This window comes from Equus asinus, unplaced genomic scaffold (assembly GCF_041296235.1).
Source record: "Equus asinus isolate D_3611 breed Donkey unplaced genomic scaffold, EquAss-T2T_v2 contig_2, whole genome shotgun sequence".
NCBI classification, from domain to species: Eukaryota; Metazoa; Chordata; class Mammalia; order Perissodactyla; family Equidae; genus Equus; species Equus asinus.
The window spans coordinates 533424-558796 of NW_027224849.1; the positions used below are offsets into that span (position 1 = coordinate 533424).

A 25373-nucleotide genomic window follows, 5' to 3' on the forward strand; every position below is an offset into this window, starting at 1 on the left:
GGATTTCTAATATAGACTTTTACTTTAATGAATTTAAGCTTTAGAAACATTTAGCTTCAGGTTTTTCATTTCACAAAACGTGTCATCTATTACAATGTCCTGATTGTCTTGAAAGAGTGAGGAAAGGTCAACACAAAATTCAGGATGGTTATTTCTGGCGGGGGAGGTGGGGCTGAGATTGGATTTGGTCCTCCTGAGAGCTTCTGAGTTGCTAAGTAACGGTATGTACCAGTGTGTTTTATTCTTTAAACTGTACCTATACATTGTTTTGCAGTAATAATAGCAGTAGTACATAATTTATATAATGTGCCAACTATGCTTCCCAGGCCCTCACACACATTGACTCAGTTAATCCTCACAACAGTCCTGTGAGGTGGGTGCCGTTATCCCCGGGTGGGGAATCTGAGGCCAGGAAGACTCGAGCACGTGCCCAGGGTGGAGCTGGGTTTCTCATTCCAGAACCCATGTTCTTAACCCACAGGTTATGCCATCTCTGCTTTCTATACTCTTGTGCGTGATATATTTCAAAATGAAAGAACTTTTTAAGTAGAAAAGAGGAACAATGACTCTTAGACTCTCTCTCTTCTTCCCAAATTTTATCATGTAAAATTTCCTATTTTCTCTGTAAAATTGGCTTTGTTGACATGATAGATTCCATTCTTATCTATTTGTACTAATTTTTTTCCCAAAATATTTTAACTCCAAGCTTTTGGTTCAGAATTGCTACTTCTCAAGCCAGCTTGGAGCCCTGCCACTTTTTCTTTTAGATTTTAGAAAAATGCCTCTGGTTGTAAAATCAGGTTTCTAAACTGGTACTTTATTATGCTGTGTAATCCAAATAAAAACTCTGTTTTGAATTCTGTCTTAGGAGTTTAAGATGTTAGAGTATTAAAGGATTATTGTAGGATTGTTTTACTAATGAAGTCTCCTTATTTTACTAATGAAGTAATGTCTTAGTAAGACGTTAGTAATGTCTTACTAATGACAAAGGCCCTGAGGACAGTGACGAGATTGATTGAATGAATTTCAAGTCTGTTAAACAGGAAGGATGCTGGGACATTTGGACCTGCCGTGCGCATTTCTTATCGGGTGCTTAGTCCTGGGGACATAACACCATCAGTGACGCAGATAACGGCTGTGTCAAGACAGCATTATGTCGGAGCCTTGTAATTCTGCCCCTTACCACCAGTGTTTCTCTCCTACATTATTTTATAGGCCACCGTTAAGACTACTGAACAGTTAAAATCAAACTAATCTTTTATCTGTACTTTGGAACCATTCCCCCAGATCTCTTAGTCATTGACCTCTCATCCCATCAGTTAGCCTTGTTCTCTCTTTTCCATCAGTTTTTAGACATGTTGAAGGGTCCTATCTTTGTTTACATTAAACGACAACCACAACTAACTCCTTGAGGGCAGGAACTTTGTCCTTTACCTTTGACCCCCAGCATGTTTAGCACATACTAGGAACTTGATAAGCATAAGATGGATGTGTGAAATATTTTAGGCATGCTTTATTCATTTTTCTTATAAGATGGTAATGAGTTGCTTTAGTAAATGTCATAATTTCTCTTTGTAGGAAAAAGTTGTCTCGGGTATAGCGAGTGAACCAAAACATGATGATGCTGGGATCGCAGATGGGGGTCGCCTCGCTGCTGTGAAGAAGGCAATGAGAGAGAGGATGCAGCCGGGAGAGCGTGCTGAGGCCGTGGGCTCTGCGGTGCCAAAGGAAGTTGATCATAAAGCGTTTGACACTGGATCTTTTAGAATTGAAAGTCCCGTTAAATCATTCTCAGGTTAGTTTTTCTGTTGAGACTACTTAAGAAACGTACTTGGGTTGGATGGGAGCTTGTACAGGAGGTGAAAAAGTTTTCACAGGAAGCAATATAAGCTGTCTGTGATTTCTGGAAAATAGACCACATCCTCACCACCAAACACTTGCAGATTTTGTTTGATGGATGGGATTAGATTACCTGAAGTGACATATCTCCTAAAGTTGCTTTTCTGTGTTTTCTAAGTGACTTCACTTCCATTATTAGCCCCTAACCCCACGGTCCTGGGAGGAAGGTCCCAGGTCCCAAGAGGGAAGGGCGATGAGCATGAGGAGTGAGGTGATTTCCTTCAGGTTGGTGCCAGGCTGGATGAGAATTTCAGCAGGAAAGGAAGCTTAGGCACCAAACCATCACACTTCTCTGGCTGTTCTTAAAAAATGACGCTTAGGGAAGGTGGGTTTGGTTTTATTTTCATTTGTATCAAAACTTTTGCCCAGATCTTTTTGAAACACAACAGGCCAATCCACAGACAGAAAGGGGACTCATGGTTGCCAGGGGCTGGGCGTGGGGAATGGGGAGTGACTGCTACAGAACCCGGGATTCCCTTGTAGGGGGATGTGAATGTTCGGGAACCAGACAGTGGTAATGGTTGTGCAACACTGTCTATGAAATAAAGGCCCCTGAATTGTACATCTTAAAATGGTTAAAATGCTGGTGGAACTTTATGTGAATTTTACCACCATAAAAAGAATGAAAGTATCTGCAGTATGATTTAGTTTATGTACAATTCTAGAAATCCCTAATCAATAGTGACCACAGGGAGCCTGGGGCTGGGGGCGGGAGGGATGAGAATGAAGCAGAGTTTAGGGGCCAGTGGAGACGCTCATCATGCTGACTGTGCTGACGGCTTGACAGGCCCACTGGAGCTCACCAAACTGTCCACAGCAGACACCCACTGCTTCTCGCCCAGCAACCGTGCCCGGAGAAAGCCGCCAAAGAAGTAGAAAAGCTACACAGGTTTCAGCTCGTGGGGTCACTTTCATGCTCCCACACGAACATGCAAAGCGAGGACCACCTCGCCAATGGGGAGTGATCGCCACCCATAATGTTCAGAGAGAACACACCCAAGCATAGAACAGCGTGCTACTTCTCATCCAAGAAAGGGAAGAAATTAAATATGTGTGTACATACACAGATGTATATTTGTAGGTATTTGCTCATATTAAAAAATAAAGGATAAGCCAAATTTATGAAAACTGTTACTTATGGGGGAGGAAGAGAGCAGAGTTGAACAGACAGGGGTAGACTCTGGACTTATGGGAATATATCTGGTTTGTGAGTTTTGACCTTGGAACCATGTACGTTTTTACATACTTATAAAACAAAATTTAAAAACATACTTTAAAAAGGCGATCTCTAACAGAAGAGAAGGGGACACTTCCGATCTTCCTCTTGGACCAGTGTTACCCTAATACCAAAACCAGACACAGGAATCACAGGAAAACTGCCAGCCAGTATCTCTTCTGGATACGGACACAAAAACCATCCACAGAATACCAGCCAGTGAAATCCAGCCACGCAGAAAAAGGACCACACACGATGGCCAAGTGGGATTTGCTCCAGAACGCAAGGTTGGTTTAACATTGGAAAAACCAACTCACGTAATGCACCTCATCCATAGAATAAAGAACCAAACCACACGGGCCTCTCAACAGACACAGGAAAAGCATCCGACCAAGCTAACATCTTTTCTTGATAAAAACGCTGAACAAACCAGGAATGGAAAGGAAGGTCCCCAACCCGATAAAGGGTATCTGTGAAAACCCACGCTCACAGCATGCTTAGCGGTGAAGGACTGGATGCTTTTCCCAAGGGCAGGATCAAGAACCTCCACTCTCGGACATCAACACCACACCACGCTACAGGTTCTTCCCAGAGCAGTCGGGCGCGACGAGGAAATAACAGATCCACACCGGGAAGGAAGAAGCGAAACTATTTCTAGCCGCAGGTAACATGATCATGTACACACAAAATCCTAAGGAATACGCTAAAACACTATTAGAACGAATAAATGAGTTCAGAGGACTGCAGGATACAAGATCAGTACACAGGAATTAATTGCATTTTTATACACTTGCAATGAACAAGCTGAAAATAAAATTCAGAGAAGCATTCCAGTTATAATAGCATCAAAAAGAATAAAATGCTTCAGAACAAATTTAACAGAAGATGTGCAAAACTTATACTTGAAAACTACAAAACATCTTCGAAAGAAACTAAGACCTAAATGAGTGGAAGACGTCCTATGTACACGGATGAGAAGACAGTAGTAAGACGGCCATACTCCCCACACCGATCTACAGAGTCAACGCGAGCCCAGCAGAACCCCAGCTGGCGTCTCTGCAGAAACTGACAAGCTGACCCTAAAATCCATAAGGAGTTGCAAGGGTCCACGGAGAGCCAAAACAAGCTTGAGAAGGGACTCACACGTCCCATTTCAAAACCGACTACAAAGCAGCAGTAATCAAGACAGGGTGGAACTGGCATAAAGACACAAGGACAGGTCAAGGGCTAGAATCAGAATCCAGTACTAAACCCTCATATTTATGGGGAACTGATTTTCAACAAGGGGGCCAGGGCCGCTGGACGGGGAAAGAATGGTCTCTTCAGCCTTGGTGCTGAGACAACTGGATTTCCAGACGTAAAAAATGGAGTTTGACCGCTGCATCACTATATTCAAAAATTAACTCAAAATGGATCAAAGACCTAGACGTAAAGGCCGAAACTAGAAACTCTCAGGAAAAAACAAAAGCAAATCTTCATGACCTTGCATCTGGCAATGATTTCTTGGATATGACGGCAAAAGTACGGGCAACAAATGAAAAAACAGATAAAGTGAACTTTATCAAACAAACAAAAACTTTTTGGCATCATGGAAGACTATCAAAAACTGAAAAAAGGGGTCAGCCTGGTGGTACAGTAGTTAAGTTTGCACACTCTGCTTCAGTGGCCCAGTGTTGGTGGGTTCAGATCCTGGGCACAGACTTACACACCGCTCAACAAGCCATGCTGTTGCAGCAGCCCACATCCAAAATAGAGGAAGACTGGCACAGATGTTAGCTCAGGTCCAGTCTTCCTCAGCAAAAAAGAAAAGGTTAAAAAAGACTCAGGTCAATTCTCAGTTTTTCAGGTGCTGAGTACATATAATTAAAAAAAAGAAAAAACAACTCAGAGAATGGGAAAAAATGCACACCAAGTATTGGATAAGGGACTTGAATCTAGAATATATAAAGAACTCTTACAATTGGACAATAAAGTGACAATCCAGTTAAAGAACGGGCACAGGATCTAAACAAACATTTCTACAAAGAAGATGCACAAATAGCCAATAAGCAGATGAAAAGCTGCTCAACATGACAGTCTTCAGGGAAATGCGAGTCAAAACCACCAGGAGACACTTCGTGCCCCCTAGGACACGCTGTCTACAATCAGCAAGACACAAGTGCTGGCGAGGGTGTGAGAGATCGGAACCCTCCTACGCTGCCGGTGGGAATGCAAAATGGGGCAGCTGCTTTGGGAAATGGTCTTGTGGCTCCTCAAAGCGTTAAACATGGTGTCGCCATGTGTCCCAGCAATTCCACTCCTAGGTGTGTATATCTGAGAGAACCCTACACCTGCACACCAAGACTCGCACACGCGTGTTCCAGCAGCCCTGTGCACCACAGCCCAAAGGTGGGCCAACCCAGACGTCCATCAGTTGATGAATGGATAAATGCACAACGGGACGCTGAAAGGACGTGCCACTGACACACGCCCCAATACAGACGAACCTTGAAAACACAGGCTCACTTGTATTTTTGCTTTATTTTGCAATAAAGCACTTCCTTTATTGCTCCTCGCTTTACCGCGCTTTGCTTTATTGCGTTTTTCACCAGATGCTCCACCAGCAAAGAGAAGATGACTTGCTGAAGGCTCAGGTGCTGGTTAGCATTTTTTAGCAATATGGTATTTTTTAATTAGGGTATGCACTTTTCTTTAGTCATAATGCTATCACCCACTTAGACTACAGAATAGCATAAACCTAACTTTTATCTGCACTCGGAAACCAAACAATTCGTGTGACTTGCTTTATGGTGACATTCACTTTGTTGTGGGGGCCTGGAGCCGAGCCCCCAGTGTCGCCCGGGTCTGGCTGTGTGCTGAGGGAAAGAAGGCAGACACAAAAAGCCACACATGGTATGGATCTGTTTACATAAGATGTCCAGGATACTCGAACCTACAGAGACAGGAAGTGGATTAGTTGGGGTGGGGGAGGGGGGATGACAGCTAAAGGGTACAGGGTTTCTTTTAGGGGGTGACAAAAATGTCCTCCAGTTGACTACGATGATGGCTGCACAACTCCGGGCATACACTGCATTGTGCTGAGTTGTACGTTTTAAATGGGTGAACTGTGGTCCGAGACTTATATCTCAATAAAGCAGTTCCAACAAGAAAAGAGGACAAGCCCTAAAAACTGCAAGCAAAAGGAAGCACGTGAACCATTCAGCAGGTGGAACAGAACCTGCTCACAACACACATGGACGGAGGGTCAGCATCCAGAATAGGAAGAGACATTCCAGAGGGGAGGGTGGGGATGAAGAAAGAGAGAGAAAGCACCCCGGAAGCACAGGGGCAAAGGGGAAGCACAAGCACCCCAATGCGGCCTGAAGGCGGAGCTCAGGAGCACAGCCCAAGGCAGCCCGATCCATGGGGGAGCGGGACGCGTCAACGCCAGCACCCAGGAGGGGCCGTGCCAGCCGCCGGCTACACGGGAGCCTTCCCACGCGGCTGAGGCGATGTGGGAAACCACGATTGTGCTCGTCTACATGTGTCTACACATGTCAACATGGATGGCCTGGAGACATGCCACCGAATTTCAAAACCAAATGGTGAGACAATGCACGGGGGATCATGTGTTAGGCTAAGTTCAAAATCGACATGTTGCTGCGCATGGACTGTGGGTCCACTAGCACCCACCCTACACAGGGAGAGACAGGGGGCAGGAGGGCGCAGAGGAAGGGCCAGGCTGGACCTCAGGGGATCAGTTGCTTAAAAAATGCAAAGGTGAACGCTGCTCCATCTGGGAGGGCAACAACGCACAGGCATGTCTGTCTTCAATATTTGGCACAACCGTTAATACAGAGTCTCCACTGTGTTTCAGATCCTGAAAACAGAACACAAGCACCAACCCGTGAACGTGGTGCTGCCCAGAGGCAGCACGCAGGGCACCCACCTTGGCCACCTTGCCCATGTCCTCCATGGTGGCTCTCTCGTGCGGAAACTGGGCGAAGGTCCGCTCAATCTTGGCGATGATGGCATCGACGTTCACTGTCCCCTGCGGACGGCCTCGGGGGAAGTAGAAGGTGGGGATGCTCTGGCTGGTGGCAGGGGCTCCTCCTTTGTCTGGACCTGAGAAATGAGACAGGTGGTGAGGACTTGGGAACAGGAAACATCGTCCTCACATGAACCCGTAACAGACAGGGGCGGCACCGTTCTCAAAGTGAGCGCACGGGGCCACGGAACCCCAATGTGCACAGAACGCCAGACAATCCTGGGGGCCAACTCCAGCCATGAGGCCACCCGCATCCGAAAGGTCACACACCACAAGAGAGCGTCACATACCACTGATCCACACTGCTGAGCCTCCCCCAGCCCTGCCTCAGTGTGACCCCGCAACAGTGACAGCTGACGGCCCAGGCTGCCAGGGAAGCTGGCACAGGTCCTTGTGGGGAGCCTGCCCCGCAGTCCTCCTGGGGTCAGGGTCCTCCAGGCGGGCCGTCAATGGCGCTCGCTCACAGCCAGGACAGGTGTGGCCTCTCTTTGGGGCCCACACCTGCAGTCGCTGGTTCCCACGTGTGCCTCCCGGAGAATGGGACGTACGTCTGTCACCTGACCTGGGATGGCCCTCCGGGAAAGGATCTGGCCCTGCAGCCTCTTTCTCGCCAGAAGGCAGAACGGCAGCTGAGCCACCCCAAGTGAAGCCAGCACCTTCAGCAGCAACTACTTCGGAGAAGTTTGACCTCCTGACATGCTTTCCAAGACACAGTGGTGTCGGGACGTGCCCTCGGGGATTCAGGGAGCTGACCTGCTGTGGGGCTGTCGTTACAGGCGGAAGGGGGGACTCTGTATATAAAACACGGTTGTTTAAAATGCCCCCAAGCAGAAAGAGCTGTTCAGTGGACCCGGTTAAGGAATGACTGCCGAAAGTTGGCCCCAGGCCGGGTCTGCAGCACCGAGGGGGGAGAGGCTCTGAATCTCCTCTGAGGCCGAGCCCATGAGGCTCGCTGTTCCCACTACGGTGGGCACGGTCGCCCAGCAGGACTCAGCAGCATCTCCCTGCTGACTCAGGAGAGGCCTTCTGGGGCCAGAAACAGCTCCTGGGAGCCGGGTCGTAGATGGCCGCCGAGGACCAGGCACCCGGTCGGCCTCGACGGGCAGTGACGGGGAGGCACAGTCTGGCCCATGGACGCATCTCCGGTCTACACCCTACATTCTCTAGGGCTGGGGACACGAGGCCACAGTCTCAGGAGGCAGGAACAGCCCAGCGTCCTACTGGGGAAGGACTGGACTGAGCAGCAAAAACCCAATGCCTGAGGCCACGGGGGCTGATGGGGCCGGGAGTGGGCAGATGGTCAGGAGAGTGCACTGTGAGGGTCCCCAACTCAACAAGGTCTGGGGAACCCAATGCACACGGGACACCACGGGACCACATAGGACCTGCAGACCCTGAGCGTGCAGGAGACACACACACAACACAGCAGGCCGAGGAAACACCACAGAGGGTTCAGGGCCGGCCCAGTGACCGGGCACAGCGTGGTTCTTACCCAGAGGAATGGCACCGCCAGCAGGCCCGAACGCCCAGGTGGGGGGTCCCCTCCATGCGCCACGGGGCACTCACATGTCAGCCACCCTCCCCAAGGCCGAGTGACAGAGCACAGCTCATGCAGCCACCGCCTCATGCCACAGGGACCAGGGGCTGGAACACCAGACACCAACAGCACTACCAATTTGCCACCAGGATACACAGTCAACACGGCTCCCCACTGAAACCTGCGGGTGTCCTACACATCTCGTCCTGCAACGGGGGCCTCTTCACCACCCAGCTGCAGCCTCTGGGACCGGCTAGTGTCCTCCTCAGTCCATCAGTCCATCTCAGGGACGGCCCATGTTCTCTCAGTCACGTCTCGGGATGGCCCCACGTCCCCCTCACTCATGTCTTGGGATGGCCCCCCACGTCCCCTCAGTCACGTCTCAGGATGGCCCCACGTCCCCCTCAGTCACGTCTCGGGACGGCCCTGCATCCCCTCACTCACGTCCCGGGACTGTCCCTCGTCCCCCTCACTCACGTCTCGGGAGGGGCCCATGTCCCCCTCAGTCATGTCTCAGGGTGGCCCCGCATCCCCTCAGTCACGTCTCAGCATGGCCCCATGTCCCCTTCAGTCACATCTCGGGACGGCCTCGCGTCCCCTCAGTCATGTCCCGGGACGCCCTGTGTCACCTGTCTGTTTTCCCTCCAGCACTAGGAGGAGGAGTCACTTGTAAACGCTTTCTGTCCTGCCCCACTGACGTGACCCACAGACGACAGCAACACGTCCAGAGGTGTTGCTGTCCTGAGTCTGCTGTACTGGGGGGCTATGGGGAGAGCCTGCAGACGCACGACAATGAGCCCTGTGATCACAACAGGGCAAATAAAACAGTCAGGGGTTTGACGCAGGGTCACCTCAGTGCTGAGAGCCGAGAGGCAGATGTGGACGGCACGGTGATCAGAAAGGAGAGGCTGCAAAGGGCGGCCCTGAGGTTCCGGCACCTATTGCAGGCCGGCTGTGCTGAGCGAGGTGGATCTGCCATGGACGGTGGGAAGCACGAGGACCACACTGTGGACTAAGCCTCAGAGCAGAGCAAAGGCTGGACGATGACCTCGGGCCCACCCTTCACGAGACTCGGCCCGAGTCAGCACCCAGGGACACAGGCTGATCCCCCTCCTCCCAGCCCGGGATGTCCTGTTCCACGGGGATTGGGTTACAGTGTCAGAATCACTGAGTCCTGATGTGACAGCCCTGCACAGCAGCACTGAGCCAAAACCACACCCACCGTGGCCCAGGGACAGGCGGGAGGGGAAGCCACACCCAGAGCTGCCTCCTTGGAAGGAGAGGGTTCGGTTCAACAGATCTGCTGGGGGTGCCCACGATTCGCTTTGAGGAAGATAACTTTTCCCCTCGATTTCTGGAACAAAGACTGAGGGCCATTTTTCATTTTTTTAATTTTTTGTGAGGAAGACTGTTACTGAGCTAACATCTGTCCCAATCGTCTACTACTTCATATGAAGGAGGCCGCCTCAGCGTGACTTGACGAGCGGTGCTAGGTCTGCGCCTGGGATCCGAACCCGCGAACCCCAGGCCACCGAAGCGGAGCCTGTAAACTTAACTGCTGTGCCCCCGGGGCAGGCCCCTGAGTGCCTGTTTCCTTGCCTTGTGGCGGTGGTTCCGTTTTCCCGTCTTTCTCTTTTCTTCTCTCCCGCGAGGCGGAATGAATTGCGAGCCCAATGCCCTGAGCTGTCGGCCACAGTCGCTGCCCTTGTACCTTTGTGCAATACGGTGTTGGTGTTTCCTGAGCACCGACCACATCTTCCCATGAGCCATCTCACTCAACTGCCGCGTTCAGGACAATCTGTGACTGACGTGCCCCCAGCATCCTGTATTCACGGTGGGAAAACTGAGGCACAAGGAGTCTGGCGCTCCAGGCAGAGGGCAGGGCACCTACACTGTGGGGTGGCTGCCCCTGGGCTGGTTCTGGAGCCGTTGTCAACCATGTGCCTTCTCCCCAGTCCATGGCTGGGCTGACACAGACCCCTGGGCTGCTAAGTCACAGGGACGTCGTTCGCTGCTGGTCAGCGCTAGGAGGCCGCGCACCTGGTCACCTGGGAAAGGACAAGGAAGAGGGATGACAGCGCTGCTACGCCTCCATGCAGACACACTGCTCGGCCTCTCGCCTACGACCAGGTGTGATTCCTGAAAACGAGGTTGCTGTCACCGTGTCAGCCGGCTTCTGCCAGACCCGTTACACAGTTAATACTCAGGCCGGTCCTGAGAAATGGACTTTGACAAAATGGACAGAACGTGACAAAGAACTTAAATCAAATCTTCCTGCGGCTGTCAGTGCACAGCAATCCACCACGAGGCTCACCCTCGCCCCCCTGGCTGGCCCGAGCGTCCCCATGGGTGCCCTCCTCCCCCTGGATGGCCACAGGCACACTCCAGCTGGCGACGGCGTGATGCTGACTCCACCACACGAAGCCCTGAAAGCAGCGGGGTGGGCTCACTGGGGCGTCCTGGACATGTGGTGTCAGGCCCTGTGTCGCTCACGCCCACTATCTGTGCCCCCCTCCTGTGGAGACATAGGGACATTTCCTGCCCAAGGGCTGCCAAGCGACAGCTCTGGAACCTCGCTGGACACTCACGAGGAAGTCTGTCTTCATCTGCACAAGTCACGCGTGGCGACCAGACCTCCTCATGAATCCGCAGTCTACGCAGATGCGAATCCAGGCTGGGATCCGCGAGCAAGGCTTTGCCCTGGGGTCCTGGCGGCTCTGCCTGGGGAAGTAACGTGGCCTTTGTGCCCTGGTGACCTCGCGGTGACCCGGCCGCCACCACACGTGAGGGGAGGGCGGGAGGCCAGCATGCCCCTTTGTGGAGCAGCAGCAGCAGCAGCGAGTGCTCGTGGCTCCTGTCCTAGGCGTGAGGATACATGCAAGCACCTCCTGAGGGGGCTTTGGGGGCCTGGTGTCCCTGGTGCTGGTGTCTGCACACACCACAGTCCTAAAGGTGGGCGGTCCCCACCACGGGCTAGGCGCCTGTCCTGCGTTGTTTAAAGGTGAGCGAGTGCAAGAAGCTTACAAAGGCCCCAATCTGAATGGGAGCACAGGGAGGCAGCCGGCACGGCCTCAGCACCGCAAGAGTGTGGCTCGTCCACGTGCTCCTGCGGGAGGAGCTCCGGGGGCCACCACCATCTCCGACACCGCATTCCCTCCTGCCCCGTCAGCAGAGGGCGCTGTCAAACTGAGGTTCCGCCGTCTGGGGGAACTAAGACACCACACAGGCATCAGGCTCCACCCCCACCGTACTCTGAACCAGGTGGAGCATCTCCTCATTTGTCTAAAAGGCAAGGACACCATCTTCCCTGCCCCTTCTCTACTCCACGCTGTGCCGTCATTTCTGTTCCTCCTCTGACCATTCCCAGGGCGGCACGTGTCTTCGGCTTTGTGAGTTTTGTCCTCCGTCCCCAGGCCCCACGTCTTTTTATTTACTTTGTGACGTCTGTCACCACACGGGAGTTTTTAGATCACGTTTGTAGTCGGCTTCATTCTCTCGTTGGTCTAACAGATGGTCCAAGGCAGCACTGGGAGCTACTTTATGACATCTGAGCACGTGCCCTGTGCTCACGAACTCAGAACGACCGGCACCACGGGGACAACGTCTGAGGTCTGTACAGTGGCCCATCGACCCTCCCATGGCCCTGCTGGGCGGGGAGGCCTCGGACAACAGGAGAGGCCAGAGGTATAGAGAAGGACATGGGGGGCCAGTTCCAAGGAGGATGGACACCGGGCCCCCGTGATGCAGGCTCGGCCGCAGTCCGAGAGGGAGAAGCTGATGGGCCACCCGGGCAGAGGGGCCAGCCTGGGCCAAGGGCACGGGGAGCCCCAGGTCCTGTGTGGGCCTCGCAAGGGGCAGAAACCACGCGTCAGGAGCAAGTTCACCAAACCTCTGTGGGTGGAGACGCGCCAACGTGTCTTCCGAAGCTGCAAAGACTGAGCACTCTAGGAGGCAGTATTCACACTGCACGGGATGAACCACATCTGACGGTTTCTACCCGCTTCCTGAGCACATGGCGCAGAGATTCCCACGACAGCGATGGCACCGGCTCAGTCACCTGTTCCTCCTTCTCCATCCCCCACCGTCTGCTGGTCCGCTTGTCTCCAGGGGCAGGAACAGGAAGGGGATGGGGCCCAACAGCCAAATGGGCCTCCCAGTCAGGACTGGCGGGGAAGGGCCTGCTGGTCGCGATGGAGACACACACACAGACGCACACACACGCATGAGGCCTCCACGCCCAGGGCTGCCACGCGAGGGCCTGTCTCTGCCTCAGCTCGTGTGTCTGTTCCTGGGGGTGGACACACAGCTCGCTGATCTCCAGGAACCCCTCGCCTCGTGCGGCAGCCCGGGTCCTTCTGACCCTGGAACACAGCAGAGCTCCTGTCTTCCTCTGCTCCGGGCCCTGAGGCCTGGCCCCGAGGACACACGCATAGCTCCATGAGACATGACCTTCTGGACAGCGGCACAGGACGAGCAGAGTGGGACACGAGCGAGCTTACTGCCTGGGGAGCTTGACCATGGTGGAGGGAGGACGCCCACATGGGCTGCGCAGTGAGAGACGGCCCCTGTGGTCAGAGCCATGCGGACGGGGGGAATTTGGGGGGAATTTGGCAGATGGAGGGAGGGAGGAAGGGAGACAGCTACAAACTTAGGGGCAAAGACACAACCACAGGTCTTTGGTGCTCTTGACAGCGCCCTGCAGACACCCCGCATGGCCACACTGGCTGCTGCCAGCAGGAGGGCTTCCCTTGAGGGTGCCACACGTCCCTTCCACCAACACGCTGGTACAGGAGGACGGTCCCCTGGGTCAGGAGTTTGAGAACCACTGCACCACAGCTCCCTGGGGCACAGCGGGTGTGTGGAGGCGCTAATGACTGCCCCTGTCACTGCCCACCTCAGGGCCTTTGTGCCTACTGTTCCCAGGCGCCCCACAAACACTGCCTTACCTCATCTAAGACCATGATCAGATCCCACCTGCCACTAGCATGTCATCAATAGACAACACAACACCCCCCGCCTGAGCCCACTCCCACCTGCCGTCCCCTCACACCAACCATCACCCCAGGTCACAAGGTCATCCCTGACACACCACACATCCCACCCCACCTGCCGCCCCCTCATAGTAACCGTTACCCCAGGTCACAAGGTCATCCCTGACAGGACAAACATCCCACCCTACCTGCTGCCCCTTCACAGGAGCCATCACCCCAGGTCACAAGGTCATCCTACACACCACACATCCCACCTCACCTGCAGCCCCCTCATAGGAACCATCACCCCAGGTCACGAGGTCATCCCTGACAGAACACACATCCCACCCCACCTGCCGCCCCTTCACAGGAACCTCACCCCAGGTCACAAGGTCATCCCTGACAGAACACACATCCCACCCCACCTGCCGCCCCCTCATAGTAACCGTTACCCCAGGTCACGAGGTCATCCCTGACAGAACACTCATCCCACCCCACCTGCTGCCCCCTCACAGGAACCATCATCCCAGGTTACAAGGTCATCCCTGACAGAACACACATCCCACCCCATCTGCTGCCCCCTCACAGGAACCGTCACCCCGGGTCACAAGGTCATCCCTGACAGAACACACATCCCACCCCATCTGCTGCCCCCTCACAGAATACATCACCGCAGGTCACAAGGTCATCCCTGACAGAACACACATCCCACCCCACCTGCCGCCCCTTCACAGGTACTGTCATCCCAGTCAGGCTCTGTAGGCTTTTCTGTCATCCCAACTAGAAGGTGCAGCTACCCTCCAGTGCCTGGCACAGAGCAGGCCCCCAGCAATATGCAGTGATGGAACGCACATCCCAAAGAGCTCCCCTGAAAGGAAAACACCTTTCGCTGTGTTCGGAAAGCTGCTACCTCAGAGAACTTGGCCACATGACTCTGTTTCCCTCTGTCCACAGTGAGTCTCTCCCAGCCTGGAACCTTCCATGTCTCTCACACTCATGGGGAAGCAAGCGTCTCCCACCAACTCACTCCCTGAGGCACAGCGCAACACTGGATGACCCAGTTCTGGTGCTGGACTTGCAGGATCGACTCAGGGAGAAGTAAATGCTAACATGTGTGCTCTTTCTGCGGCCCTGTCAAGACCCAGGTACCCGGACCAGCCCTTCTGAGGAAGGCAGCTGGAAATGCTGGGGAGAGCACTTGACAAACATCTTCCTGAGTGCCTCACGGACTGGCAAGAGAGGAAGGACTCTCAGGGCACGGACGCTGGGAAGGGGCACCCAGCGAGGCCAGGAGAGGCTGGACAGGCGCTGCCTTCAGGGAGTGCACTCAAGGGGGTGAAGTGACCGTCACCTCACAGTGTTGCAGAGCTCGGGGACAGGAGGCAACATCCAGCATCCTCGACGGAGGCTGCCCCCTGAGCGGGATCCTGGGGGCTGCCCCTGCAGCGAGAAGAATGAAGTGGAAATAAATCCCCACCAACCTCTGACCCCAGGAAGGAAAGGACAATCATAGGCCTGAAAGCTGGTGCTGCATCAAGGGGCTGCGGGCAGGGGTGGTGGCAAAGCTCCCGAGAGCTCACAGCAGACTCCCAGTCAAGTGTGCAAACCAAATGTACATCCTGTGCCTGGTCCCCAAACCCTCCAGCCGACGACGTCAGGCTGCCACAGATCAGCAGTGCCCGGAAGCAGCAAGATGTGCTGAGGTGAACCATCCTCAACTCGGGACTCAGAAAACGCCCCAAGTTCCAAGGAAAGTGAGGCGTTCATGATCAAAATGCACAAACACACATGAAAGGAAGGCACCATGAGGGAGAGCCGGCAAGCAGGGAGCAGCTGGGCTGGCGAAGACTCCGGACTCTGACGTTGTTGAGAATGAGAGCCGACACGCTTCATATATCAAGACAGGGAGAGGCTTGAAGATGCAAGAGTGAGGAGACTTAAGACAGCCCCAAATAAAACGTCCAGAAGAACAGGAAACACACTTGCTTTCTGGGTTGGAGAGCAGAGCAGCACAGCTGGGAGGGACTCGTGCCCCGGGAGGGAGGAGACGCAGGTGCTGAGCCTGCAGCTGCAGAGCTGGAGACACATCCTGAGACCCGAGGCCCAAGGAACCCCAAGCAGGAGTCCTTGGAGCGACCCACACTGCACACCGGACGACGAGACGGGACAACACCCAAGACAGCGGCAGATCCTCAGAACCTGCCACAAGGAGACGGAACGGAACAGAAAAGGGGACCATCTCCAAAGGAGCGACCCAGGAGCCCTGCAGCCAGCTTCTCGACAGAAATGCAGGGGCCAGAGCTGGAGGAGAGCGGCTGCCCTTTCGCCCAAACGCCACCTCCCGGGAGGTGTCTGCCACACAAAACCAACATGGAGACAGTTTGAGACCAAAACGGAAGAAAAGCAAAAGCGAGCCGGCCACTGTCAGCAGACGCTGGTCCAGGATGTGCGGGGGACCGTGCGTCAGGCAGAAGCCAAGTGCTCCTGACGCAGGTCGGAGATGCAGGAAAGGGGCGTATGGGGGGCAAATCTCAACACGCTGACTGTGTGAATCATCATAAGGCGGCGATTTTATTTCTTTTTAAAAACCCTCCGAAGGCAACAACAGCAGTATAAAATGAATGGGGTCATGGAATGGAAGTGTCTGAGAGTTTTGTTTTTTTTTGTTGAAGAAGATTAGCCCTGAGCATCTGCCGATCCTCCTCTTTTTGCTGAGGAAGACTGGGCCTGAGCTAACATCCGTGCCCATCTTCCTCTACTTTATATGTGGGACGCCTACCACAGCATGGCTTGCCAAGTGGTGCCATGTCTGCACCTGGGATCCGAACTGGTGAACCCCGGGCCGCTGAAGCAGAACATGCTCACTTAACTGCTGCGCCACTGGGCCAGCCCCCATCTGAGTGTTTTGAGCTGGAAGGCAAAGGTATTAATTTTTCACCTGGAAAAATCCAGTAGTGGCCATTTCTAGGATGAGCAGTCAGCTAGGAGCAAGGGAATACTCCAAAGTACGAGAGGAAAAGAGAAAGAGGAGGCAAGAAAGGACAGGACGAAAATAAACCAAGATGGACGAACAGTCATAACACGTGGAAACAGACAAACGGCACAGTTAAAAGATGAAGATCAGAAGGAAAAAGAGAATCGTGTCTATTCACAAGAGACACACATAAGACGTAAGGGTGCAGAGGGTGAACATCTTCTCAAAAGACGGAAAAGGGTAGAGGGGCCGTGGGGTGGCTGGACTGACGTGCACACAAGAGGTGGAGGTGTGGACAGTACTAGAGAGAGACAGGGACCGCGTCAGGGCAGGCGACCAGGGGAAACGACATGCCTCAGAGCTGGCCGATGCCGGCCCCAGGAGCCCCACACGGACACGGCAGACGCTGCAGGGAAAAGCAGAGGTCCAGCCCCCAGGGAGGCCGGGCCCAGCTCCCCGGAGCGATGACGGAGCTGACCGGACAACGAGAAACAAACAGCCTGCTGCAGACACGGGAGATTTACAAGTTTAATCTCCGGGACAGAAATAGATGCGGCCCCAGCACAGCTGCAGCTCTCACATTCTTTTCCAACACACAGGACGCCGTTGGGGGCTGGCCACCTCCTGGGCCGCAAAACAGGTCTCAGCAGGTCCTGCAGGGACCGTGGGGCGCATTCCCCGACCTCCAGGGGACGCGGCCAGATGACTGGAATGAACAAAAGTGGCAAAAACACACACGTGTGTGTGTGAAAGGAGAGTCCTAAAGTACGGCTCAGGCCTCTTAAAAAATGGCAACCAGCCGACCAAGGGGCATTCGGGTCCCCAAGCCTCTTGCCTGGGCTCCCACCCGCCCCGCCCCACGCAGGCCCCCTGCAGCCCCGATCAAGGGGCACGGCCTCACGGAGAGCTACTTCTGTAGAGGGCCCCAGCCGCCTGCTCCCTGACTCGACCCCACTCCTGGGACCTCAGACTCGCCCATGGGCCTCCCAGAACACACAGTGGGGCGGAGCGGTGCCCCCACGACCAAAATCCAAGCCCTGGGATAAAGCAAAGGCATCTCTTCTCCCGCAGAAGGGTGTGGGGGAGCCCAGCAGAAATCCGTCCAGCTGTGTCTCTGGGGTCACACCTCCCAACACCAGCCTCGGACGGTCAGGTCCCAGAGGGGTCAGACGGCACGTGCTGGGACATCAGATGGGTCCCTCCGACTCCAACGGGCCAGGACAGGGCACAGGTGGCAGAATGAGAGCAGGCCAGGCAGGGACGCTGGGCCGGAGCGGCCAAGCCCAGCAGCGTCCTGGGCGGCCCCGTCTGAGACCGGATGCAGCAGCAAGGCCGGGACGGGGCCCTGGACGGGGCCAGGGAGCTCAGGGGGACAGCCTGTGGATTCCAGGTGAGCCCAGGCCCCAAAGATGCTGCACCCAACAGGAGGCCCCTGTGGGCCGCGAGCTTTCTCCTCGGCTCCCGTGGACCCTCCACACCAGCTGGCAGGAGGTGCGCCAACTAAACGCGTGAACGACACTCCACGCTGACAGATGGGAGCCAGAGGTCAAAGTTTAACACAGGGGAGCCAAAGACAACAACGGGGGAGCCAGGCCCTGCACACGGGTTCGTGCGAAGGATCTCCCTCCAGCACAGGAGGGGCCGGGCTCACTGTGGAGGCTGCTGGGCCAGCCGCGTTCACAGGAGGGAGCAGAGCTGTGTTCCCAACACTGACACAGACGGGGGAGCCCGGCTGAGCGGGGTCCCCGGCCTGGACACTGTCAGCCTGGCTCTGCACCTGCCCCACAGGACGGGCTCCCAAGGGGGCGTGTGTGTGGCTCTGGAGTGGCCTGTGAGGGGAACCTGCATCCACAGCCGAGTGGACAGAGGGGCCGCTTCCAGCTGCCAGGGTCCTGGGAATGTGGATCAAAGGGGGTATTCATGACCCTTCCTGCAGGGTACTGTGACCCCACCCAGACTAGGACCCCAGACTGTGGCCCACTTGCCATCTGGGACAGGCAGAGCTGGGAGGCCACGCTGTCACCCCAGGGAGGGGAGGTCAGCTCAGAGTCCAGGACTGTCCCCAGGGGGTGGCCACACTGGGGTCTGGAATGACGCTCAGCGGGGTCTGTGTGCCCTGAAGGACCCTGCAGGGAGGCTGGACAGCGTGTCCGGGCCCACAGCAAGGTGACAGAGTGGAGGAGCAGAGGCGCCCGTCAACTGTGCCTGAGCCTGTTTGTGGAGAGTGGGTGATGGGACCCCCGGGGTACAGGACGCTCAGGACCCCTTCCAGCGGGGTGAGCCGAGCATGTCCTGGGCCTGAGAGAGCCTGCAGTGACCACCGGGAGTTGGCGCTGCTCGGCGCCCAGAAGGCCCAAGAATCCCTGGGCAGGGTGGGCGGGTGGACATGGGAGGCGGGAGCAGGGATGGCTCCACTGTGGACGGCACAGCCGTGCCCCAGGGTCCTCTGCTCCGGGCCAGGGGGGCCCACTGAGCGGGTGGCGTGGCCGTCAGGCTGAAGCACCACCTCCCTCCCTCCACCCCCAGCCTCTCCCTCTACCCCCAGCCTCTCCCAAAGATGTTTGCTGACCCCCCCAAGGCTGTGTCCCGAATCCGCCCTCCAACATCTTGGGATGAAAGGAGCCAGGAGAACTCTCCTTCTGCTCCTCCCACAACCCCCATGAGAAAGACCCACTGGTCCACCGCCTGCAGCCCAGGGAGCACTCACGTTACGCAATGCACATCGTCACGGCTGAGAAGCAAGGTTGAGACATGTTTTCTGTGACAAGAAACAACTTCCCATGAAATGAATTCATAAAGTTTGATTCCCAAAAAGTGATTTTCATTTGATAAGCAGCAGCCCTAAAGCAATGCAGACTTTCCTGCATGGGCTCTGTGGGGAGCCGGGCCCCCAGGCACGACCATCCTGGGCGAGGCTGGAGGGATTTCCGGGTCTCCCACACAGCCCAGTGGACCATCAGGAGAAACCCTAACTGCCCCACATCTGTTTTCCTATCGTCAAAGCAGGACCCGCGTGGGGCAGATTCCACTCCTGGGTCTCCAAATGCAGGCACTTTCCTTAAAATCTAGGGACAGACTCACACCTTCCCCAGCTGCAGACAAAACTTCAGAAGTTGGAAGACACAAGACAGGAAAAATTCCCAAGCTGTGTAAAAGCTGAGATATGATCCCAGAAAAACTCCCATTAAAATATCAGCAGAAGGCAGGTCTTTTTTTCCCCCAGATGGCCCGGTCTGATTGGATGTCATTTTTTTTGGCCACAACAGGACGTTAAGTCCTGGCCTACAGAAAAAGTGCGGGTGTCTAACTGCAAGAGGTGAGGCGTTCAGGAGCAGGAGCCCCGGCCCCAAGCCCTGTGGCCCTGCCCCCAGCACCGGCCCAGAGCTGAGGCGAGGACAAGATATGCCACGGAGAGACCCCTCGAGTCACAGACAGACTCTGGGGATCACGGGCTGTCTGATGCTTCCAAACGACTGGGTCCCTCAAACTAACTCGTAACACGTCCAAGGTGTAGACACAGCAGGTCTTACTCCTCTGAGCACACACAACCATGGAGAGGGTGTCTACACGCCAACTACTCACTATCAGCACCGAGCCATCCACTTGCCCGGCCCATGTGTGCAGATCCCCACAGCCCAGTAAACACCATGTGGCCGAGAAGGCCAGGCGTCCCACAGGGCCGTGTCATCACGGAGATGGCCGTGACCATGGGCCAGGCTTCCCACCGGGACCACAGGGTCAGGTCCCCACCCGAGCCAGAACCTGTCCACGCGCTGGGGGCTTGCATCCTGGCCACACCGCGGCACCTGCCGCCAAAACTCCAGCAACGGGCGAGCTCTTAGGAGCTCTCCCAGCGACTTCACGCGGGACCCACGCTCCCTGCACGGGTGGGTGCGAGCAGCCCCCGCCCCCCCCACACCAGGGAGGGACTCGGGAGGGACCCGGGTGGGCCGGGGGGGTGACATGCGGCAGACCTGGACCTGCTGGAAGGCCTTGAGCCTCTTCTTGAAGCGGGAGGGCAGCACGAAGTCGCAGCCGCGGGCCAGTGAGGCCAGCTCCTGCCTCAGGCTGGGGTCCTGGCACAGCGACGGCTCGTGGAGCCGCATGTCGGCTCGCGTGGGCCGCCAGGGCCCGGGCCAGGCACCTCGCTCTGGCTCTTGCTCTCGGGGCTGGGCCTGGCTGGGGCCGCTGGGCTCGGGGCGGCAGCTGCGCCCGGCAGGACGGTTGGGGTGGCTGGGCTCAGCGCACTCCGTGCGTCGCTGGCCAGGCGCTGTGGGGGCCGGCCCAGGCGGCGCGCGTTCCACAGGCTGAGGAGGGCACATGGCTGGAGGAGGGGTGGCAGGCCACCCCTCCCGCGGGCAGGCGGGCCGGCGGCTGTGCAGGCGGGAGGGGACAGCTGGCGCGCCCTGACCGAGCAGCTCTCTGCGCGACTGCTGAGGGTGCGGGAGGCCTTGCAGGGGGCGGTGTCTGCAGGGACCCCGGCTGTGGCTCAGTGTGGACGCACAGGGCACAAACAGGTCAGCAAGGACAGCCGATCTGGGGCAGATCTGGGGCCGCCTGCCAGCGCTCGCACAGCGGGGAGGTGGCGCTCTCCCCAGAAGCAAAGCCTGCCCGCCCGCCCACAACTAAAGGGGACCTGCCACAGGCTCCTCGCGGAGGAGCGGGTTCTACGCTGAGGCCCCAGCCTGGGACCCAGATGCAGCCAAGCAGCTGTTCCCTCCCTGAAAACGCACTGGGAACAAAGGGGTCTGCCCGCCCCAGCTTCCCCTGCTCGTTAGAGGCTGAGAAAACATACTGAAGCTGCAGAGGACACCGGAAAGTTTTCTCTTCAAAAATCGGGTGAGGGGGTGAGTATTCTGGCTTCTGTAGTCTTGGTGCCGGTTCCACACGACAAAACGTAGAATGTCAGGACAGGGCAGAAAGTACCACAACATACAAGGTAACAATATGGAACGACAGTGTGGAACGTCACGACAAAGTACCAAGTAACCAGAACGTCCAAAATAACGACAGTGCACAAAGTACCAACAGGGCAGAACGTAACCACAACGCAGGATGTAGCGCTAACGCACACCATAAGGTAGGAGCCAGTCACATAAACGTCAACAGGGCAGCAGACAGCAGGTGCACTGAGGATGCGGCCAGCGGACACACGGACACCCGGCACCTCCGCCCGCTCCCGCAGGAAGGACCAAGGCTGCAGTGGGGGCCGAGTCGCCTGGGCCCACGCAACTCAACAACAAAACATCAAACAACCCAATCAAAAAATGGGCTGGAGACATGAACAGACATTTCTCCAAAGAAGATATACTGATGGCCAATAGGCACAGGAACAGATGCTTATCATCGCTGATCATCAGGGAAATGCAAATCAAAACTACACTAACATATCACCTTACACCCGTTAGAATGACAAAAATATCTAAAACTAATACTAACAAATGTTGGAGAGGTTGTGGAGAAAAAGGAACCCTCATACACTGCTGGTGGGAAGGCAAACTGGTGCAGCCACTATGGAAAACAGTATGGAGATTCCTCAAAAAATTAAAAATAGAACTACCATACAATCCAGCCATCCCACTACTGGGTATTTATCCAAAGAGCTTGAAGTCAGCAATCCCAAAAGTCCTATGCACCCCAATGTTTATTGCAGCACTATTTACAATAGCCAAGATGTGGAAGCAACCTAAGTGCCCAGCAACAGATGAATGGATAAAGAAGATGTGGTACATATATACAATGGAATACTACTCAGCTGTAAAACAGAACAAAATCATTCCATTTGCAATAACATGGATGGACCTTGAGGGAATTATGTTAAGTGAAATAAGCCAGCAAGAGAAGGATAATCTGTGTATGACCCCACTCATATGAGGAATTTAAAATTATGGACTAAGAACAGTTTAGCGGATACCAGGGGAAAGGTGGGGTGGGGGGTGGGCACAAAGGGTGAAGTGGTGCACCTACAACACGACTGACAAACATTAATGTACAACTGAAATTTCACAAGATTGTAACCTATCATTAACTCCATAAAAAAGTGTTAAATGTATATCTTTTTTTACTTATCAAATACTTAAGGGAAAAAAAGACTACCCATTGTAGGACAACTTACTCTGAAGTAGACACTCTCACATATGGACAGTGGTAATAAAAGGATTTAGAAAACAACTTGGCAATAAGCCTTTGATCTCTTGAGTAATTCTGCTTCTTTTTATCTATACAAAGAAAATAATTCTTAATAAATAACTTTACTCACAAAAGATACTGATCTATGAGTTATTTACAACAGCGAAAACACTGTAAATAATTAAAATGTATAATAATGGCTAAATAAACAGGTATGCATAAAAGTCATACAATATCATACCATCCATTAAAAATAATTCAAAAAAGTTCAATTATAATATGGAAAATAGTTCACACTACAATGCTAACCAAAAATAGCAGGCTATAAGTTGTAGACAAAATATGATCACAACTATGTTTAAAAGCACATGAGGTAAGCCCTGTGGGATAGTGGTTAAGTTCACGTGCTCCACTTTAGCGGCCCGGGGTTCATGGGTTCAGATCCCAGTCTCAGACCTACACACCACTTATCAAGCCATGCTGTGGCGGTGTTCCACATACAAAATAGAGGAAGACTGGCACAGACGTTAGCTCAGCAACAATCTTCCTCAAGCAAAAAGAAGATAAGCAACAGATGTTAACTCAGGGCCAATCTTCCTCAACAAAAAAAAATACAATAGGGGGCCAGCCTGGTGGCATAGTGTCGTTAAGTTGGCAGCAGCCTGGGGTTCACAGGTTCAGATCCTGAGCACAGACCTAGCACCACTGTCAAACCACGCTGTGGCGGCATCTCACATAAAATAGACGAAGATTGACACAGATGTTAGCTCAGCAACAATCTTCCTCAAGCAAAAAGAGGAAGATTGGCAACAGATGTTAGCTAGGGCCAATCTTGCTCACACACACCAAAAAAAAAAGGAAATAAAATAAAATAAAATAAAACTATTACAGTAAAATACTGTCAGAAATATTAATAGTAGGTGTTATCTAGATGATAATATTATAGGTGATCTTTTTCTACCTTTTCATATTATAAATTTATCGCTTTTATGCTGTAAAAGTTCTGTTTTCTTTTTTAATTCATGTAATTTTCTTTTATAGTTCATAAATGAAGATTGGAGATGTATGAGGTAAACTAAACTTAAAAGTTGAAAACTTAATTTTCCTAAGATTTTGCAAGGTAATCCACTCCCATTCAAGAAATTACTCATATGTGCATGTGTTTTTAGTTTTAAAATTATTGTATCTATTTACAATGCATTATAAAATATACAGCTCATTTATTTGTTAGTATCCATAATAACTTCAGTTATAAATCAAACAGTATTTGATAGTTAGCTTTTCACACCTCCTTTATTTACAAGTTTACTCCTTGCTTTAGTGTTAGAAATCTTATGTCCTTATTCAAGTAAAATTATAAGAAATTCTATCAAAATCTTCCAAGTATTAATTACATAAGCATATAAAATAAAGTCTAATTGTCTATAAACTTTTTATGCCTTGATTTTAGTCGCAAATGTGATACAGGCCCATACAGGTTTCCACTACGCTGCTGAATACTTAACCACTGCTTCCGGTTGTTAGGGTAAATGGTGGAATTTTTCTCAGTGGGTCCACGTGTCTTGGGTTTCCTTACAAAAACTTACCAAATTTTAACATGTGCATTTTATGCACACTGACCTGATTTAAACCTCATGAGAACTTTATTACAGGAACCTGAGGCTCAGAAAGGCACTTATTTGCTGAATGCAATAAGGGAGTTAAATAATTTGCACTTACAGCTACTAAGTGGAAAATTAGGAATTCTATCTCCAACCAAAGCCTACGCTATACTGCACCCCTTAGGGGAACTCCAGGCACAGTGACAAATATAATTTAATGAATAGAAAAAGTAGTTACCCTAAAAGATAATCCTCAAAAAACTCAAAATCTGAAGTACAGTTTCTACTGAATGTGTATCGCTTTTGCACCATTGTAAAGTCAAAAAATCGTTAAGTTGAACCACCATTAAGTTGGGAACCGTCTGTACTTAAAAGGACTATGGACAAACTAAGACGTCCATGAAAGTGCTTTCAGTTACTAGAGCATACTTTTCCAAAGTTTTTCATCTTTGTTCATTGCTATCTTTATTGTTTTATATACGCTCATTGATTTAATTTACTTTTTTAATAAGACACTTTATGGACACATGAAATTACCCGAGTTCTCTGGCTTTACTGCTCATGCTTAAGCCACTGTGCTTACCACACTATTTTCACTTGGACATAGCAGCAACTAAAGATAAGTCACTAACAATAAGAAAAGTAAATCATTTTAAAATCAATTCCTAAAACTTCCAACTAAAACTGGAACCGATCCTCACAAAGACCAAGACTTGACAGGCGTTACAAAAGTATTTCAAACAAAGGACAGTACGAAAACTAAAGCCACAGACAGCTATGGCATTTCACATAGGACCATTTAAAAAAAAAACAAAAAACACTAACCAGTCAGCTACAGCCCATAAGGAGCTTATAAGTCCTCACTCCTATGCTCACAACAAGAAAAAAGATAAAGGAAACTGTAAATCAATAACATCTTAGAAAACTGAGGTCACAGGGCAAATCACCACTGAAAACACTGGAGACAGGCAGATACAGAGAATCACAGCTTATCTGGAGTGGGAACACTTCAACAGTAAC

The 25373-nt window shown here is 52.9% G+C and overlaps 1 protein-coding gene across 12 annotated transcripts in view; it reads right to left on the minus strand.

Annotated features, from left to right (window-relative positions):
• Nucleotides 1-25079, minus strand: part of LOC139043319 (protein piccolo-like) — an 89690-nt gene extending 64611 nt beyond the window's left edge. For 4 of the 12 annotated variants that reach the window (XR_011500400.1, XR_011500401.1, XR_011500399.1 and 1 more), the window contains exons 1-2: nucleotides 20598-24966; nucleotides 7044-7219 (exon numbers count right to left, since the gene is read on the minus strand). Coding sequence is in view for 1 of the 12 variants with exons in the window: in XM_070503550.1 (XP_070359651.1) it covers nucleotides 20598-20945 (348 nt within the window). In the remaining 11 variants the exon portion in view is untranslated. Of the gene's footprint in view, nucleotides 1-7043; nucleotides 7220-20597 lie in introns of all 12 variants that reach the window. The other 8 variants (XR_011500406.1, XR_011500405.1, XR_011500407.1 and 5 more) reach the window with 7 other exon arrangements.
• Nucleotides 25080-25373: the final 294 nt, after the last annotated feature.